At 38.6% G+C, this 17,876-nt stretch overlaps 1 protein-coding gene and 1 long non-coding RNA gene across 4 annotated transcripts in view; one reads left to right on the top strand and one right to left on the bottom strand.

Annotated features, from left to right (window-relative positions):
- LOC110340740 overlaps nt 1–15,252 on the bottom strand; it is a 40,834-nt gene extending 25,582 nt beyond the window's left edge. The window contains exons 1-3 of one of the 2 annotated variants that reach the window (XR_005875755.1): nt 14,737–15,252; nt 12,690–12,827; nt 6,209–6,430 (exon numbers count right to left, since the gene is read on the bottom strand). This is a non-coding gene — a long non-coding RNA (uncharacterized LOC110340740). Of the gene's footprint in view, nt 1–6,208; nt 6,431–12,689; nt 12,828–14,736 lie in introns of those variants that run through there. The other variant, XR_002382542.2, reaches the window with a different exon arrangement.
- Nucleotides 608–17,074, top strand: Myot (myotilin). Of its 2 annotated transcripts, none has more exons than XM_005069157.4 (10): nt 608–729; nt 3,129–3,665; nt 7,473–7,647; nt 8,661–8,762; nt 10,921–10,967; nt 11,537–11,669; nt 12,584–12,791; nt 15,495–15,660; nt 16,149–16,282; nt 16,459–17,074. In XM_005069157.4, the coding sequence occupies exons 2-10, from the start codon at nt 3,313–3,315 to the stop codon at nt 16,629–16,631; spliced, it is 1,491 nt and encodes a 496-aa protein (XP_005069214.1). In that variant the 5' UTR covers nt 608–729; nt 3,129–3,312; the 3' UTR covers nt 16,632–17,074. The 2 variants fall into 2 exon arrangements, with proteins under 2 accessions (XP_005069214.1, XP_012968113.1); XM_013112659.3 differs by having other exon boundaries at nt 10,918–10,967.
- The last annotated feature ends 802 nt before the right edge of the window (nt 17,075–17,876 follow it).

Genomic DNA, 17,876 nt, shown 5'->3' with positions numbered 1-17,876 from the left:
AAAAAAGCAATACAGACTTATTCTTATTTGTTTGATTGTTTAGGACTTCAAAACTCTCTGAAAATAAAAATGCTAGGTCTCAGGGACATACACCAGGAAGAGTCAGAAAACTTGCTAAACCAAATGACACTTTCCATTTGTCAACTTTTGGGTCAGAGGCCACCATGTCTCTACTGTCCGGCATGTGCCCTGACCACACCTCCTCCTGAAATGCAATGTTTGAATCAGACTCCACCCCCATTCTTATAAACAAGTGAAAAAAAGAGAAGGTCTCAAATGCAGGGTGATGCACAATTCAATTTGGCATCTTTCCCCTACTGGTCCTCTCACTGGAGAAGAGAAATTCATCCTTGTCCCACCAATGGGGAAGATCCAAAAGCCCCACCACAATACATGTATAAATCAAGTTTTCTTCCAGTTTCCCCCTTTTTCACTGTCACCCCGTATAAGCTTGTCTAAAATAAAGAGGCCTGCGAGAGAAGCTCATGTAATCCTACTCCTGAAATATCACCAAGACATCTGAGATATTGTTTAGATTGTGGACTCTTACTTTGGCATGCCAGCATAGGTAGATGGACAGGAAGCACATCAGATGTCACTGCTTGGCAGCTGATAAAAGTCAGGGCACTGCGATACTAAGCCCAGAGCCGCATTAGCCTGGGGGAAGGAGATGCATCTCCCTTCTCTTCAGTAGTGGGTTGAGACGAGCTGGCACCCTCTGAACTCAGGGTAAGTGTCTCCTTCATTTGAGCTATGGTTTGAATTTTTGTTTGTTTGTTTTTTAACTTGGATCAGAGGCATTTTCACAAATGATCTTTCAGAAAGAAAGAAGAAAGAGAGCTGACAGTTACAATACTATAATGGTGCTGTATGAAGTTTTAAAGATAAAGGAGCCTGTTCAGTCCACTGGAACAGGAAGGCTTGTGCAGAGGATACAGCAAAGAAAATTCTGCATCCTTTTTTTAATTTTTAAAGCATTGATTCTCCTTGGAAAAGTTAATTTGATCTGACTGTAATTATGACCCTGTACTGTGGCCTCAATCCAGTCTTCTGTGAAAGTCTATGTTATACTAGAGGGATTTTTAATGGTTAATGTTAGTAAATATTAACTGTTAAATTAATAATTTCTAAAGTATTGTTTTTATAATATGAGATAGCAGAAGACCTTGCTTATAGTCTTTGAAATTGAAATATCATTGGTAGGAATAGGAAAGCGCCGTTAGAATCTAATTGAGCAATCACAACAAACAAGACATAAAGTTGCCTGGGGACATCTATTGTTGCATCAGCATTTTATAAACTAAACATTGTATGAAATGTGATGACATGAGAAAGACTTTTGAAACAGTAAATCTTTACTTGAGCTTTAAAACTCCAATATTGTTAACTAAGGAGACTGATACCAAAATGCTTAAGACAGTTGACATTCTGGAAATATGTCCTGAAAAAAATTGGAAACTCTTGTTGGAAAATATCTCCAGCCTATGTCTTAGGCAGTTGGTCACAAGCCTGAATAACTGTCCTGCCCAGAAAGAAAATTAAGAACCAAAGTCTACATTCATCAGAGAGACCTGTTGCTATAAAAACCAGCTGTCTTGCAATAAAGTCTTTTTATTTCAGGGAACAAAGGTTTCTAGTAAACTGTCCCACCCTCTGGATCTTTCCCCCTGACAATCAAAAGACTTCTCATGGTTCGTTTCTGCAATGCACTCTGGTTGCCAGAGTCTGGATTCATAAATTTGAAATTAGGGAATGCATAAATTTTCAAGTACTCTTTCTCCACAGAGCCTTTTCCTAGGTAGTTCCATGCAGCTTTGTCCTTGCTGATATTAACTTAATTCTAGCCTGCACAGCAAGCCCTTAGGATGAGGTTAATAGGTTTGGATGAATCATGAACTGTATTTTCAGATCGTAATGCAAATGATTGTACATCACCCAGTTTTGATGATGTAAGCAATTCGGTAAGCTTTTCAGCTAAACATTTGATTTATCAAAATTACAGAGTTTCTGTATATTATATGAAGCAAAATTAAATCGTCTGATATTTTGAACGAAAACAGTGGGTATTACAGTAACTTGCAGGAGCAGTTGCTCTGGCATTTATTCAACATAGCAATGGGAAAAATCAAAGGCAGAGACAACCCTCAGGGTGGATTTTAATAGCAAAATGAGGAAAAATGGGGACCTGCTGCAGGAAGACATAAAGGCCACTGACCCCACAGTAAAAGCAGTAGCATCCATCTTTCCTTTACTGACAGGCCAGTTTCATGCATGCTTTATTTATGTCTATACTTACTGATTGCCTTTGAAAATAAGTGGAACTATAATGATTTCAACACTAGCCTAAAATACGTACTAAATGAATGAAACAAACTAGATAATTAAGAGACCACTGATATCAATAACTAGAAAGTATAATCTAAACATATCAAGAAAAATGACGCCTGGCTTTGCAAAGGCAGTCTGTAATAAATATTATACATATGGAGACAAGCGAGCACACAGTCATAGTACATTAGTAGTCTGATCAGTATTGAATCAAGGGCAGAGAATCAGCAAGTTATAATAAAAATTAATTGAAAATTGGTCATAACAAATTAGCTGTTCATTCTACTTCTTGAAATTGAGAAAAGGCAAGTGGACATTAAAGTCATGTTAATTGATATATCAAAAGGGATATTAATCTACTTTGATGAGAAATGGGGAGAATTTGTCTTAAGACTGGCATACATTAACTGTTACTTATTTTAAATCTTGACATCTCTGAGGGTAAGGAGTCTGCAGCATCTGGATGGAAGCTAGTCGTGAGGCTCTAGAACTATCACATTGAGTGACATCAAAACGATTTCTTATTTTAAAAAAATGCTCCTTGGAAAAATCTGTGGTGTGTATCTTGAAACTGCTGCATACGCTTTCACTAGAGATGAGCAAGCACACTGAATCATTTTTATATAGTTATTCTAAGTAGGAAAGTCACCTGGGCAAAGAGAGCAGTAAAGAGAAAAGAGAATGTGGGGAAACTCTACCCTGAGGCGACCCTAAAAAACGCATAAGCTTTTGTTGACGATGTCGAATAAATGATATTGTTTAGACTATGCTTGTAATGTAATCATTTCCCCCCTTTTCAGAAACAATATTCAAGAAAGACCCACCGAAGCCAGGAGTACAGTGTTCTCGAGATCTCAACAAGCAGGGCCAGACTAAGGTTGCTTCTAACTTGCTGCAACCATCTGTAACCCCCGCTTGCAGCCCCCACGGTCAGGACTCTCTACCCATCTGGGAACAAATCCATCTTCCACATACCAGCTAAGCATGTTTAATTACGAACGTCCAAAACACTTCATCCAGTCCCAAAATCCATGTGGCTCCAGACTGCAGCCTCCAGGAACGGAAGCCTCCAGCTTCCCTAGCCAGACCAAACAGTCTTCCATCGTCATCCAGCCCCGCCCGTGCACAGAGCAGAAGTTTTCTGCCTCCTCCACAGTGAGCTCCCATATCACCGTGTCTTCCTCTGCTTACTCTGCTTCTCAGCAGCTTGCTGGCCCCAACCCAGGCCAAAAGGTTACTGCCACCTATAACCAGTCCCCAGCCAGCTTCCTCAGATCTATACTGCCATCTCAGCCTGATTACAGTAGCAGTAAAATCCCATCCGCTGCGGACTCCAAGTAAGTGAACCTGTGTACACCGCGTGTGCCGTGAGCTTTATCGGAGGCCACTGGAGGGTGAGCTGCTGTTATTGTTTAGAGTGTGGGCTTTATTCTCGTTGAGCCAGGATACTGATAGTAAGAAGTCATCGAAGCATTCTCCAGTGTCCAGGCTGAGTGGAACTCAAATTACCTACTGTAGTACACAATTACATCCCTATTATTTGTCATCTTCAGAAGGAAAAAAAATAGATTCCTAGCATACCAGGGAACGGTAAACTTTCTGCTTAGCTCTAAGCTAAGTTCCTCTTACTGCAAATTTAATTCCTCTGAGGTCTGGCTTGGCTGGGATGCGGAACACCTGTCCACTCCTCTGTGGCTAGGATTTCCTCCCTCATAAGCAACGGCTATTAAGTTTCTTCTCATAGTCTTTTCTTCCTACCCAAGTCTCCCTCTAATCCTAACTATCCACTTGGCTAATATAATTTAAAATTAACACTTTTTAAAAGTCTGGAACTCAGGCAGTCATTTGTATAAACAGTCTGTCCTGGGATCAGAAGGGAGGCTGGGACAGAAGGCTCATGGCTTTCAGGTTTGTGTTGGTAAGTGAAGCCATAACTTGGTGAGCTTTGTCAGGTGGCCTAAATCCAGGAGCGAATACCTACAGCCTTATGCAAGAGGGCACTATAGTTCCATGGCCAGAAACTGTCCTGAAAGAACTCGGTCCAAAGAAGGGACACCATGTGGAGCTGAGCTTTTTTTAAAACACGAACTGAATACTTTGTACTTATTTAAATTTAGGGCTATCAGTTTTCATATTTCTTGGCTGGTGAGACTATCAGAGATTAAACCAGAGACATCTCAAGCATTCTCTGGAGGACCATGTCCTGTTGGAGTCTTACTGGAACTCTTGCTAACGTTTCTGTCTTCTCTGAAGATTTGTTTGATGTTGAACAGAAAAAGGACCTGTAGGAGTTCAAGGTTAGCCTATGTCTTAGAGCAGGTATCAAGTCGTGATATCCACCCACCATGAGAGTGTTCAGCAACAAGATGGCTGAGCTAGTTTTTCCAAAAATTGTTTTATTGTTTGAAATTCCAGAAAAGCAGATGAATTGACCACAGCAATTCAATTTGCAATGGAATCTATTCCCTACTCTTAAATATAAAAACCAGGACACTCAAAAACATGTTGGAATCCTACAGATATTAAACACAATTATATACAGTGGCTCCTGACCTGGAATATCACATTCTCACAGTTTTGACTTATTATTTCAGAAGGACCCCTTCTTCCCCCAATTCCCCACAAATTCCCATTGCATTCATTTCATACTTTGTAGTTCTTTCTTGTTCACAATTACTAACATGCCATTCTCCGTGTAGCTTCTTAGTGTTTCTAAGTTTCTTATATCAGGATTTTAAACATATAACCTACTACTCTGGTTATCTTTCCCCTTGTAAAGTCTTTCAATCCTATTCTAGTTCTGCTCAGGAAAAAATGGTTATCAAACAAATATTCACAGAACCTCAACTGCACACCTAGCTTTGTGCAGAACTAAGAAGAGAGAGGCAAAAATAGAGACTAAGAAAGCAAGCCTAGGAGGTCCCCAAACCAGAGATCAAAGGTCCAGCTTTAGCTGTTCCATTTTCGGCAACTGTAGATAACTCTTCTAATCTTGCCATCACTACTTGATGCCCATTCTGAGTCCAGCTGTACAGGGTGGAAAGTCCTGGCCCTTTGAACATTTGTGCACAATTCTTTCATTGTTCTGATGGGCTCAGGATTGCTCCATCTTCCAAAGTAATCCCTTGGCTTCTGAACTAAAGACTCTTGAAAACCCATTTCGATTCTCAATGATAGGAAGTTCTCAGGCAACAGTTTTAGCAGTTTATCAAACCACACAGTGGAAAGTGAGGGGGGTTCTTTCATTCTAATTACTCCTTCCAAAGAGCTTGCCATGGGGTGACTGGCAAATAGCCTGCTGGGTGATCCAGTTATTTAATGATCAGGATTAACAGTGATAGAAAAAAACACCTACAAAGCAGTGTAAAAACAGCACTAGTTTATAAGTAAGAACTTATAAGTCTAGTGCATATGCCACCTAATATGCCGACAAAGCATGTCAACTAACTTAAGCTATCTTCCGGTTCCAAGGCTTGGCTATCATTGAGTCCCTTAGGCTTTCTATGAAATATGATGATGAGAACAGAATTGTCTAATTCTAATTCACTTTACCAAGCACACACAGCCCTCAAACGGATAGGACTCTAGAACTGAAAGTCATTATAGGCAATTATCATTGCATACACTACAAGAATGTTAAAAAGGCCAAGAAAATTCCATGGCTTCGGCCTCAGAATTTAATCAAGGGAGGGGAGGCTTCATTACTTATCTACACATATGATTGACTTGACTATTTACTTTATTGAACAAATCAGACTTTAGTTAAGGATTGATAGAGACAAGGAAAACCCAAATATCTAAAATGTAAAGAGAGAAAGGGTACCCTCAGTTTCGAAGACAGTATAGCTTGACTGTGATAAAATAAACATCCATTAGATCAACTGACAGTGTCCCCCATAGCCATGCTTTATGGAGGTGGGCATAGATGAGTGGCGTGGTCACAAGTGATGATGCCTATTACTCATCAGTCTGTTTACAGTCAACCCTGGGATAATCACGAGGTCCCCAGCATAGAGAGTGAAGACCCTGGCTCCATTCAATCTTCATTTCTTCTGAATCACAAGTCCTCTTGTGAATCTTGATCTCATTTGGATCTGGTTGACTAGGGAACATTTATTGTGATTATTACAAAATATTCATTAGAGCAGTGATCAGTTTCTCCATATGAACTAGAATGATACAGGTTTGCCCATGTAGGGCAAGATCAGCAAGCTAAGTTAAAACAATGTAAAGTACTAGGAAAAGTTTTAGCCACTTAACAGCTAACAATACAGGACCCCTTAATTGCTGCCCCCTGCTCTTTACCAATATCAATATGGCAACTTGGAGAGAGCCCAGGGTACCTCAGAAAAAACATTTAGGATCAGAATAAGATATAAGAACTTAAGTTCTTCAAATTATTTTCAGACTGGTAGGGTTTTTTCCCAAATCCTTTTTTTAAAGTTATGTTTCAGGCTCCGTGTTCCTGTAACTATCCTTTTCTTTATCTGCCAAAAAATAATCAGTTCAGCATTACCGAAGAAATCATCATTACCTTAAAAGTTATTTCATGCCGTGGATTGGATCATTTGAGGTATAAAATTAACTGGAATTGGGAATTAATAGGAAAGCCAGAGATCCCATTGAGGAGTGGTAGAACATTCACAAAACTCTGGTAGTGTGCTGGTCAATTCAGCTCTAAAAGAAAGAGCCATGATTGGAATAAAGACTTTGATACCATCCATTTCAAGCCCAAGTCTGAGATCACATGTTGCTAGGAAGAGATCCTAAAAATAGTCAGCTCTCTCAAGCCCGGGAGAGGTAGCTGAAGCACACCAATGCCTGATATCCATCTCTCCATTAGACAAGAAATTCAACCATCAGGCTTAAAGAACTAGAAAGCTCCCTTTAACCATCACATTCTTTAGGGAGGATCTTCTAGATGTCTTCCTTATGTCTAGATCCTTCCTCCCACTACACAGTTCTGTCTGGCCGAGAGAGAAGATAAAGGCAGTAGCCATTTTTATAGTATCCTTCTTGACTGCTATCAGAATCAATGGTGTTCTTAACAACACTAGAAATTCTAAGTGGTAAACTCAATATATCTAAAGATGGCTTAGAATGAATTCAATTCTATCATTTTTATTTGTCTTCTTTTTTAAAAGCTATCAACAATCCTCGGTTAGCCAACCAGTAAATGCTATGTCAACCCCAACTGCAAATGCTAAAACCACTCCAAGGACTCCTGACCATGAAATCCAAGGATCAAAAGAAGCATTGATCCAAGATTTGGAGAGAAAGCTGAAATGCAAGGACACTCTTCTTCATAACGGAAATCAAGTGAGCAAGCTATCATTTTTGTACAGATAGGCCTATTAAATTATTAAAGATCTAATTCCAATAAGAAAGTTCTGAGACTGAGAATATAGCTCACTTGTAGGATACGTACCTAAGATTGATACCCAATACCACTACACACACACACACACACACACACACACACACACACACACACTACCTCTGTCTCTCATAGATCTATGCCCACAGAGGTTGCAAGAAATAGGATTCACTTTTTTAAAAAGGAATATTTGCTTGCAGTTTGGTATTACTCTAACATGAAGTCCACCTTTTGGGTTTCCATAGTAAATTGATGAAGCAGCTTAAAAATTTTTTAAAAACTAAATAATACAATGAAGTTTTTTATCTTACACATTTTTTCTCAAAAACTATATTGGCACATTTTTATTCTCCCTGCCCCTGGGGTTGGAAGAGTAGAGGCAGGAGGATCATGAGTTGAAAGTCAGCTTTTCGTAGATCGTAAGTTCAAAACCAGCCTGTGCTCCATGAAATCTTCTCTCAAAAAAATAAAACTAACCATTACCTTCTCACAAAATGTCTGCCTACAAAGTAACTAATGGGAAATTTTACCAACTCAACTGTTTTACACCTTAGTGTGTCCGTGAACAAATAAAAACAGCTGTAATTACTATATAGATCTTAATATACAACTGAATTAGTAGCTCATCTTTGAAGACAAGGATCTTTGGAAAACAGAAACTATAATTCAAAACATAGGAGCACAGCTCGAAGTCCTGACCTAGAGTAATGGTTTTCGAGGAGTTCCAGCCAGGGCTACACAAAGAAACCCTATCTTAGAAACAATTTATTTTGAAGATTTTGAGTCTTATTAAATTATTAGGTTTAATTTTGGTTTTTATTTTTGCTAACAAATAGGCTGTTTGCTGAATTGATAAGTTGTTTTGACATTTTATTTAAGGATTCTTAAGACTAGCCAATTTTTTATATTGTTTTAAAATGCATACCTCTGACTGAATCCCATCACCGCCCTCTAGAGGCTGACCTATGAGGAGAAGATGGCTCGAAGGTTGCTAGGTCCACAGAATGCCGCTGCCGTCTTTCAGGCTCAAAACAGTGATGCCCAAGATTCTCCACAGGTAAATAAAAAGGACTGCTATGTACCCATGCCTTTGTTTTTCTTCTTAACACAGGATCTTCAGCCCAAACCTGGCTGCTGATCCTCCTTCCTCAGCTCGCTGAGTACCTGGGACGACAGGGGCACACAACTGTGGCCAGATTTGGACAGGTTTTTTTGTTGTTGTTGTTGTTCTTTGTTTTGTTTTGTTTTTGCAATTTTAAGTTGTTTGATGTTTTAAGCCTTGTTTGTGACTTACCTACTTCCTTTGATCATGCTCCCGAGTTTAAATATGCCTTTTCATGAACAAACTAATAAAATGACTCTATGGGGTAACAACTATAAGATTAATGAAAGCTCATTTTCCCAAAAAGGGATGGACTTCAGGATACAGTGAACACACAGACTTGCACCCGACCAACTTAATTATAACGGGTAACTTAACCAAAAGACAAGTGTACAGTGGGAAAGGTGAACTGAAGAGCTGCTACCCTTTTTGTGTCCCTCTGTAAGCTGTTACTCCCTCTTAAATAGTCTACAAGGCTATGAGCAACAGAGACGGAGGTGGGAACTCACTGAGAAAATGAACTTGAAATGAGAACAAGAGATTTTTGTTTCCTTTAAAGGTGACTAGACCAACTAGAAAGGATAGATCAGTGTCTAATGGGATAGATCTTAGACACTGAGCAATTCATTCATTCATCCATCCATCCACTCAACCAATTTACATGGAACATCAACTGCGTTGAACTCTGATTATGGCATAGGCAGTCACAGGCAGAATAAGACAACTCCGTCTCTACTAGTAGAATTACTCACAAAGTTAGTTAGTATTTATGGCAGTGTTTAAAAGGAAGGTGACAGCACCAGGACAAGAAGATAGTGGCAGGAACATAATGAAGGCAGAAAGTAAATCTTACTGTTTTATACACTCAAACATTAATCCTAAGTAATAAGAAATGTTGCCAATTACAATGTAGTTATAAACATAAATACATTTATGATATAATTGAGATACTCTATTTCTGAACATAATACATTAAAACCAAAAATTAAAAAAAAAACTTATTTTTAGCTAGGCAGTGGTGGTACACTGCTTTTAATCCCAGTCAGAGGCAGGTCAATCAAGGCCAGTCTGGTCTACAGAGTGAGTTCCAGGACAGCCAGGGCTACACAAAGAAACCGTATCTTAGAAACAAATTATTTTGAAGATTCTGAGTTTTATTAAATTATTAGGTTTAATTTTTCTTTTTATTTTTGCTAAAAACTAGGCTGTTTGCTAAATTGATAAGTTGTTTTGACATTTTATTTAAAGATTATTAAGACTAGCCATTTTTTACATTGTTTTAAAATGTAAAAATGCATTGGCTAAAAGATTAATCCCAAAATAAATCTTTGTATTCAGATTCCCTATGTTCTTGTACAAATATCTCAGAGATATTTGAGCTGAGACTATATTTTCTACTTCTTTTCAATTTTCCACTGTGCCAAGAACATTTATACCAAACAGGCACTAAATATATAGTCAATTAATTCAATTATAATATTCATCAATTCCTAACTTTATCCTCAAGTAGAAATAATTTTCTGGCACTCAGTATAAATCATAAAAGGCAAATGGTCCTCTATTTAGCAGGAACTAATTCAAGTTTTACATTTTTTATAATTTTATCCATATTTCAAATGGTGTCCAACAAGATTTTGTGCCATGAGCTAAAAGGAGAAGTATTTTCCAGTCTAATGTGTGTTCACTGTTGTTCACGGAACTGCTTGGCCGTAGCTTGACACCCACTGCCTCGCGCCAGCACAAGTGACCTCATGTCTATTTTTGCTTTGTTAAAGTACAACCTGTACGGTGTCCCCAAGTCAAACATGTCAAAGGGACATGTCACCCTTTATCATAAAACAGTCAGTTGAAAAGTAAGCTACCATCAATTTTGGGTCCAGCAGATTTTTATAAGTCATACTTGTGAAAGTAAGAACCCTGAAGAATTAAGGGGATGCTAAGGAAAGTAGGCAGTTATTTGCTCTATTTTAATTGGCAGACACACAAAGTCAATCATGACCGCAGTAACAGCCAAAACAGAAACATTCCTCTCAACTACAATTGCTTATTTCTGCTTCATTTGAAAGGACCAATTGCATGTTAACTTTCTCATTTTTGATTTCGTCTCAAGCAGCATAATCCAGAACAGGCACGGCTGCAGGTTCCCACTTCACAAGTAAGGTAATTTTGTCTAATTTGTAAATAGACATGTATTTGGCTATCTAAAGTGGTTTCCACTCAATATATATATTGTATATATTGTATATATAATGTATATATATATACACACACACACATAAAACCCTCCAGTTTACTATATCCTTTCAAAAATAAGTGTGACTATTTTAATGTAAAAGATGATGCTGAAATATTGTATGTCAATCATCAGAACTACCTCAAAGGGTATTTTTTAAACATTGTAGTCAAACAGTCAGGGCCATGCTTCCATGTTAAATAACTTTGTCACAACAAGTAAAATCCAGTGCTAACTATGAGGTACTCTTTGATCACTTTAAGAAGGGGAGAGTAATTCAATGTTCAATTTGCAACAGATGTTTCTAAATTGTTATATTTCTGCCAGTCATCAAATAAGCCACTGGATACATCAACCTTAAGGTCTGTCTCCATTGTCACTATGCCATCAGACCAAAGCAGACTTTCTGGTCTTTCTAGCATGATGGCCAAATTGTATTGTGTGAATGGAAAAGCAAGGACATTTCTGCACAGTCATTATTAAAATATTGTTATAGAAGTAGATCGTCCTCAAGAGCAGAGGCAAATGACCAGGATGCCATCCAGGAGAAGTTTTACCCACCACGCTTCATCCAAGTGCCAGAAAACATGTCCATTGAAGAAGGACGATTCTGCAGAATGGACTTCAAAGTAAGTGTTTTTAAATATGCTAAGGACACATTAACAACGTGGCACCAAGGCTGGGGAATTGCCCCCTTCCCAAACTTTTACAGCTTGCCACACAGCTTAAAAAACGCTATGTACAATGGAAAGGGACACAGGTTCTGAAGCTGACTTGACACAAGTTATACCCTGGTTGTGCCACTTTCCAGCTGGGTAAATGTAGACAAGTCATTTAACCCCTCTGTGTTTTGTTGTCTCATCTGTGAAATGGGAATCACAAATAGTACTTACTGCATAAGATTAGCAAAATAAACAGATGTACTGGATATAAACAGATATATTGGATATAGACACATGCAGGCACGCGCGCACACACACACACACACACACACACACACACACACACACACACGCACGCACTGACAACAGGCTGTCTCAAGTACTTGCACCTGTAGTTTTCTATTCACCACTTCTAACTACTCAGCTTTCTTCTTTCCTAGTTTTTCAAGCTAGAACAGCACTTTAGAAGAAACCACATCACATTTTGATTATCCTCGTTCTAAGGACTTTTTCTTGTAAAATATTTTTCCAGATACCCTATCAATGAGAGTTACTATTAGGATTAAATGTCTTTATACAAAAACATATAAACAACTACTGCTTATGTACAAAACTGTAGCTTCCATATTCCTTGTGGGACATGAAACATGAATTAGTGTTCTAGATAAAGCAACCAAAAAAAGAATTTGAGGTAATATATGAAAGAATTGGGTGTAGTCTGAAGTAGTCTAAAAACAATATATTGATCTCAAGTTTTTAATTTCACAGTAAAAAAATTACAATAAATATATTTTGAATTTCTGCTTTCTGTTTTCAATCTCAAATCCAGGTGGCAACATTGTTAAAATCATAAATAGAAAACTGCTATATTTTGTTTCTAGGTGAGTGGACTGCCGGCCCCTGATGTGTCATGGTATCTAAACGGGAGACCAGTTCAGTCAGACGAGTTGCACAAAATGATAGTGTCTGAGAAGGGTTTTCACTCACTCATCTTCGAAGTGGTCAGAACATCAGACGCAGGGCCATATGCATGTGTGGCCAGGAACAGAGCTGGGGAAGCCACTTTCACGGTGCAGCTGGACGTCCTTGGTAAGCCTCCAAAGAGATCCTTCCAAGGCTACATGGCTGAAAAAGCAGGAGTATTATAAAAGAAAATAATTTCAAAGAGAAGCCCAGAGCACTTCACACTTAAGGTTAACATCTGCAGAATCTAGTGTAACACCAATTTATACTCAAAACAACAAAAGGGTGTTTTAGGAGGAAACATTTTAGGAAGATTAGAATGACAGGCCTACCACCAGTTCCTTTTCTAAAGTCAGGGACCTGAAGGGAGGACCTGAAGCAGAAGCCATGGACAAAGCTGCTTACTGGCTTGCTTCCCGGAGCTTGCTCAACCTGCTTTCTCTTTATAAAAAAGCCTTAGCTTTTTGTCTTGTTCAGGCAACGATTAGTTAAGGTGAAGGTTCCCTGTTATTTCTAGTTTTGCTGTGAGATACAATCTCACAGCAGACTTCCTGTTCCTATGGCTCTTACAGTCTTTCTGCCTCCTTTTCTGCAATGTTCCGTGAACTTTGGGTGCAAGCGTTGTGTTGTAGACATATCCACTGAGGCTGGGTACCTCACAGCCAGTTGTTCTCCATACTTTGACCAGATTTGGGTTTTTACTGTGGTCTCCACCTACTGGAAAGAGAGGCTTCTTTGATGAGAGGTGGGAGATACACTTACCTGTGAATATAAAGATAATTATTTGGAATGCAGTGAGGATTTAGCTCTACTGATCAAGTAGAGTGACAATAGTAAGTTCTCTTCTAAGATCCATGAACTCACTACTCGTAGGCTAGGTTTCCATGGTTTCCCTCCTGTTGAGTCAGTCTTAAGTCCAATTAGAGAGCTGGTGGTTACTGCCAACACATGACAGCCACAATGCAGCCTTGGATATATTCTTGCAATGCTGGTCATTGTTCTTCAGAGCTATTGATTGCTTCACATTTTTGCCAGTGTGTGTAGCTCCCTTGGGAATTTTGAAAGCTAGTCCTTGTAAGGAGACTTTCCATCGATTGAATACTGCTATTTCTCCTCTCTAGTGACACCCCCACCCTGTGGTCCTTATTTACTTTCCTGGCTTCTACAGTTACTCCAAGTTATATACTCACATCTTAAGATTTGGATCTAGGAATCACATATAAAAGAGAAAATAGTAAGTTTTTTTTCTTTTGGGATCTAGGATATCCCACACAATATATATATTTAATCCCATCCATTTACCTACAAATGTCATTATTTTATTTTCCCTTCTAGCTGAATACTATTTCATTGTATATATACATCCTCGTTATCCATTGGTCAACTGAATGGCATTTAATTTGTTTCTGTGTCCCTACCTTTTGTGAACAGAGCAACAATTAGCATGGCTGAGCAAGAATTGGTAGAGAGAATGTTATATAATTTTAGATGGAGCAAATGAGATAGTATAAGCATTTGTTGATATAACTAGAACAGGATGTCAAAATAGAAACTTTAGTCTAATAATTTATATGCTCTATAGTCTAAAATGTAGCCATCTGGACTCATGCTGATATAAAATTGTCATAGGCTATCATAATATAAATCCTTACCTGAAAAAAAATGGACATTGGGTGTTAGCTTTTAGCTATGTACTATGTTATATTTACTAGGAAAGTAGCGTCCAATTATAAACAAAAAAATGCCCATTTCTTTGGGGAAAAAAACAGCTTCTGATAAAACTCTCACCTCACGGTATAGCAGCACAGCTCTATAAAAACTCATGTGTGCTTTTTTTTTAATTTTACCATTAAGTACCTTAAATGTATCCGATGTAATGCTTTAAACTATGGAATTACCTCACAAGAAATATTTAATGAATCATTATCTGTTATATAAAAGCCTGACCAGGTTAAAGTACGGACAGCGTTCTTGAACTTGTACCTAGATCAGTGAAAGACCTTAGGACTAAGGGACCCCAACCAAAGCAAAGAGGGGGTGACAAGGAATAAACACATAGGTGCATGCTCACCCAAAACACACACTTCCCACTATCCGGATAAATCGCATTTGTGCCAGCAGCTTCGTAAACAATGTCCTGTTCCAGCTGAGAGAGACCTGGGCTGCAATGCATTCAGTCTCTTCATTTCTCCTTTAGAAAATCCACCTTCAGTGTCGGCTCACCGCTTCCCATACCTTCTTCTTGTAGGTCGTTGTGACGACTGACACCTGCATATTATTGGCTTACAAAGCATCTTTTCTTTCATATCATAGAGATCTATCACTACAACCTGGAGTTGGTTTGGTTTTGGTTTTGGTTTGTTTGTTTGTTTGGTTGGTTGCTTTGTTTTTGTTTTTAAGGCTGTAGTTAGGGATACAGAAAACTGAGGCTCTGGGAAACTACAAAAAAGTTTTCCAATTTTTACATGGCTCATGGAACCAATAGAGATTTCATTTCAAAGGACTGAGGATCAAGGTCACAGCCATTCACAGGCAGGACAAACACTGTCCTGCTCAGTTGCACCCCCGGCAGGAATCTGAACCATAGTTGTCTACTTCTCTTCCACCATGCATGCTGCCTCCCTGTAGATGGAACGAGAAAAACTTCACTAGATCATTATATTCCACTTTAAGAACTCTGAATATAGTAAAATAATAATCTGTGCTGCAGTATTTTATCTAAAAATAAAAAGGTTTTCAATCCTGATGTTGCTTTTTAAAGATTTAAAAATTTCATAACATTTTAATGTGGCTTAATATCATCTTTATTGATTTACCACCACTATCTAGCAAAAGAGCATAAAAGAGCACCAATGTTTGTCTACAAACCACAGAGTAAGAAAGTTTTTGAGGGAGAGTCAGTGAAACTAGAATGCCAGATCTCAGCCATCCCTCCACCCAAGCTTTTCTGGAAAAGGAACAATGAAATGGTCCAGTTCAACACTGATCGGATAAGGTGAGACAAGACTTTCCTGACTGACATGTACCCTGATTGGATGAATCTAGTTATACTTATTACACACGTTATAAATTACACAATTATGGCTTTGGGTTGTCTGTTCTTAAAAATACAGATATAAGTCAGATTCAAGTAGTCCTAAAAATAAGGCATAAAAGAGCCTACAGTTCATGTTTTTGTTGACAATAAAAAACCATGGCTACAGGAAATAAATGGGAATTGTTTGGGAGGAGAGTCTGTGTGTATGAGTTTCCTAGAGATCCAGCCTAGGGTCTTATACTCTACTATAAAGTGATACCTCCATGCACAGGTGGGGTAAGTTTTTAAACTCCAGTAACTACTTGGCATTGATGAGAGACAGTCTTGGGGTTTTCAACAGCTTTTTCTTATTAATGAAAGTCTATATGGCAGCAATATCACTTAAACTTTCACCTCAAAGAAAAAAAATAATTCCCGTTCCTTAGTTTTCTTTTGTTTCTTTCCAGCTTATATCATGATAACTCTGGAAGGGTGACTTTACTGATAAAAGATGTAAACAAGAAGGATGCAGGGTGGTACACGGTGTCAGCCGTCAATGAAGCTGGGGTTACCACATGTAACGCAAGACTGGATGTCACAGGTAAGTCACGGAGCAGCTCAGTTAACTGGGAAGCTGAGGCACACCCATCTCAGCATGCTGTGAAGTATAGGGTATTTTCCTCAAAATCATTTTCCCATCGTATTTGCCAGTGCCTACTAAGCTCAACTATGTGTTTTAAACTACTCTGCTAAATTGATTTTTATTATTGATTTCAGCCCGTCCAAACCAAACGCTTCCAGCTCCCAAGCAGCTGCGTGTTCGCCCGACCTTCAGCAAATATTTAGCGCTTAACGGGAAAGGTTTGGATGTGAAACAAGCCTTTAACCCAGAAGGAGAGTTTCAGCGCCTGGCTGCTCAGTCTGGACTCTACGAAAGTGAAGAACTTTAGTGACTTTGCCCACAGTGGAAAACACAACCTCACAATTAGCAATATATCTGATGACTTTGTGAAAAAAATTGATGACTGTATTAACAGCTTACAGCTTTACTTAGGTCATATAACTAACACATTTGAAATATTATTTATCCTTGGCCTCTGGCGCAGTCTGTCTGCTTCTCTGAAGCCAGCTGTAAACTGAGTGCATGGGTTTTCATTGTAAGAGACTGTCTTAAGTTACAGTTTCTTAGAGCCTGAGTCATGCACATTTAATAACTACAAGTTATGAATCAAAAACTTTTTTAAAACCACTAATGCTTGCAGTAAGATAATGGGTATTGCGTGACACATATTGATTTACCTGTATTTTCTTGTAGGAATATTAACATGATATAGGTTTTCTGAGTGTTCACAACTTTATGTCAAAAGAGAATAAAATTCAAATAGTTAAAACAGACTTGTCTCAACCTCACAAAAGTCCAGAATGATCACAATCGAACTTCTGGTTTTGTGTTTGGTTTTGGTTTGGGGCCTCTCTTTGTAACAGCTCTGGCTGTCCTGCAATTTGCTTTGTAGACCAGGCTGGTCTCTGACACACAGAAACCCACCTGCATCTACCTACTGAGTGCTGGGATTAAAGGCATCTGCCACCACTGCCCAGTCAAACTTCTGATTTTCATATGTGAGAGAACACTTAGCAAAACCTGTGAATAGCAAATTCCAAATCACGGAAGTGTCATTCCCAAGAAGAGGAGAAGCTCACGGCTCAGGCAATTGCTTCTGAAAATGTCTCCCATGACTTTCATGTCAAAGGCAGCCACAGCAACGCCATCATAGTCCTCGATTTGTGATTTTATACTGACCAAAACCATTAATTCGGCGGAACAAGAGCCATCTCTAAAGGTAATCTCCAGGTTTTGTATATTCAATGTAAATTTCAAGACTGTGTAGATGTTTTGCCTCCCATGTCTTCCAAACTGAGTAACTTGCTATGTTAAATAGTCTAATTTTGTGAGCCCTTGAGAGTGCAAGATACAAATCCTTTCATGAAACTGTCTTAAGCTAGTTTTTCTTTTTCTTTGCTTCAAGCCACTGGCTGTAGCCTTTGCATGGTGTCTTCTGTTCCTTCCATGAAAGGTAGTTTTTGAGCCTCGCTGCTGTGTGGCCTACTTTTGCTTTATATCTGCACATAAACATCATTTCTCAACACCCCTCTCCAATTCTTTCAGGGCTGCAACAAAAGTGGCTTTATATTTC

Source organism: Mesocricetus auratus, unplaced genomic scaffold, assembly GCF_017639785.1.
Source record: "Mesocricetus auratus isolate SY011 unplaced genomic scaffold, BCM_Maur_2.0 Super-Scaffold_6730, whole genome shotgun sequence".
Classification (NCBI taxonomy): Eukaryota; Metazoa; Chordata; class Mammalia; order Rodentia; family Cricetidae; genus Mesocricetus; species Mesocricetus auratus.
Note: the sequence above shows the minus strand (reverse complement) of the source record. Positions and strands in the feature narration are given on the sequence as shown.

What these genes read in the sequence shown, in the direction of transcription:
- Myot (XM_013112659.3), top strand. Translation starts at nt 3,313, where the DNA reads ATGTTTAATTACGAACGTCCAAAACACTTCATCCAGTCCCAAAATCCA. An exon ending in GTTCCCACTTCACAAGTAAG is followed by an intron (nt 10,968 to 11,536) that starts GTAATTTTGTCT and finishes ATATTGTTATAG; the next exon opens with AAGTAGATCGTCCTCAAGAG. An exon ending in CGCAAGACTGGATGTCACAG is followed by an intron (nt 16,283 to 16,458) that starts GTAAGTCACGGA and finishes TATTGATTTCAG; the next exon opens with CCCGTCCAAACCAAACGCTT.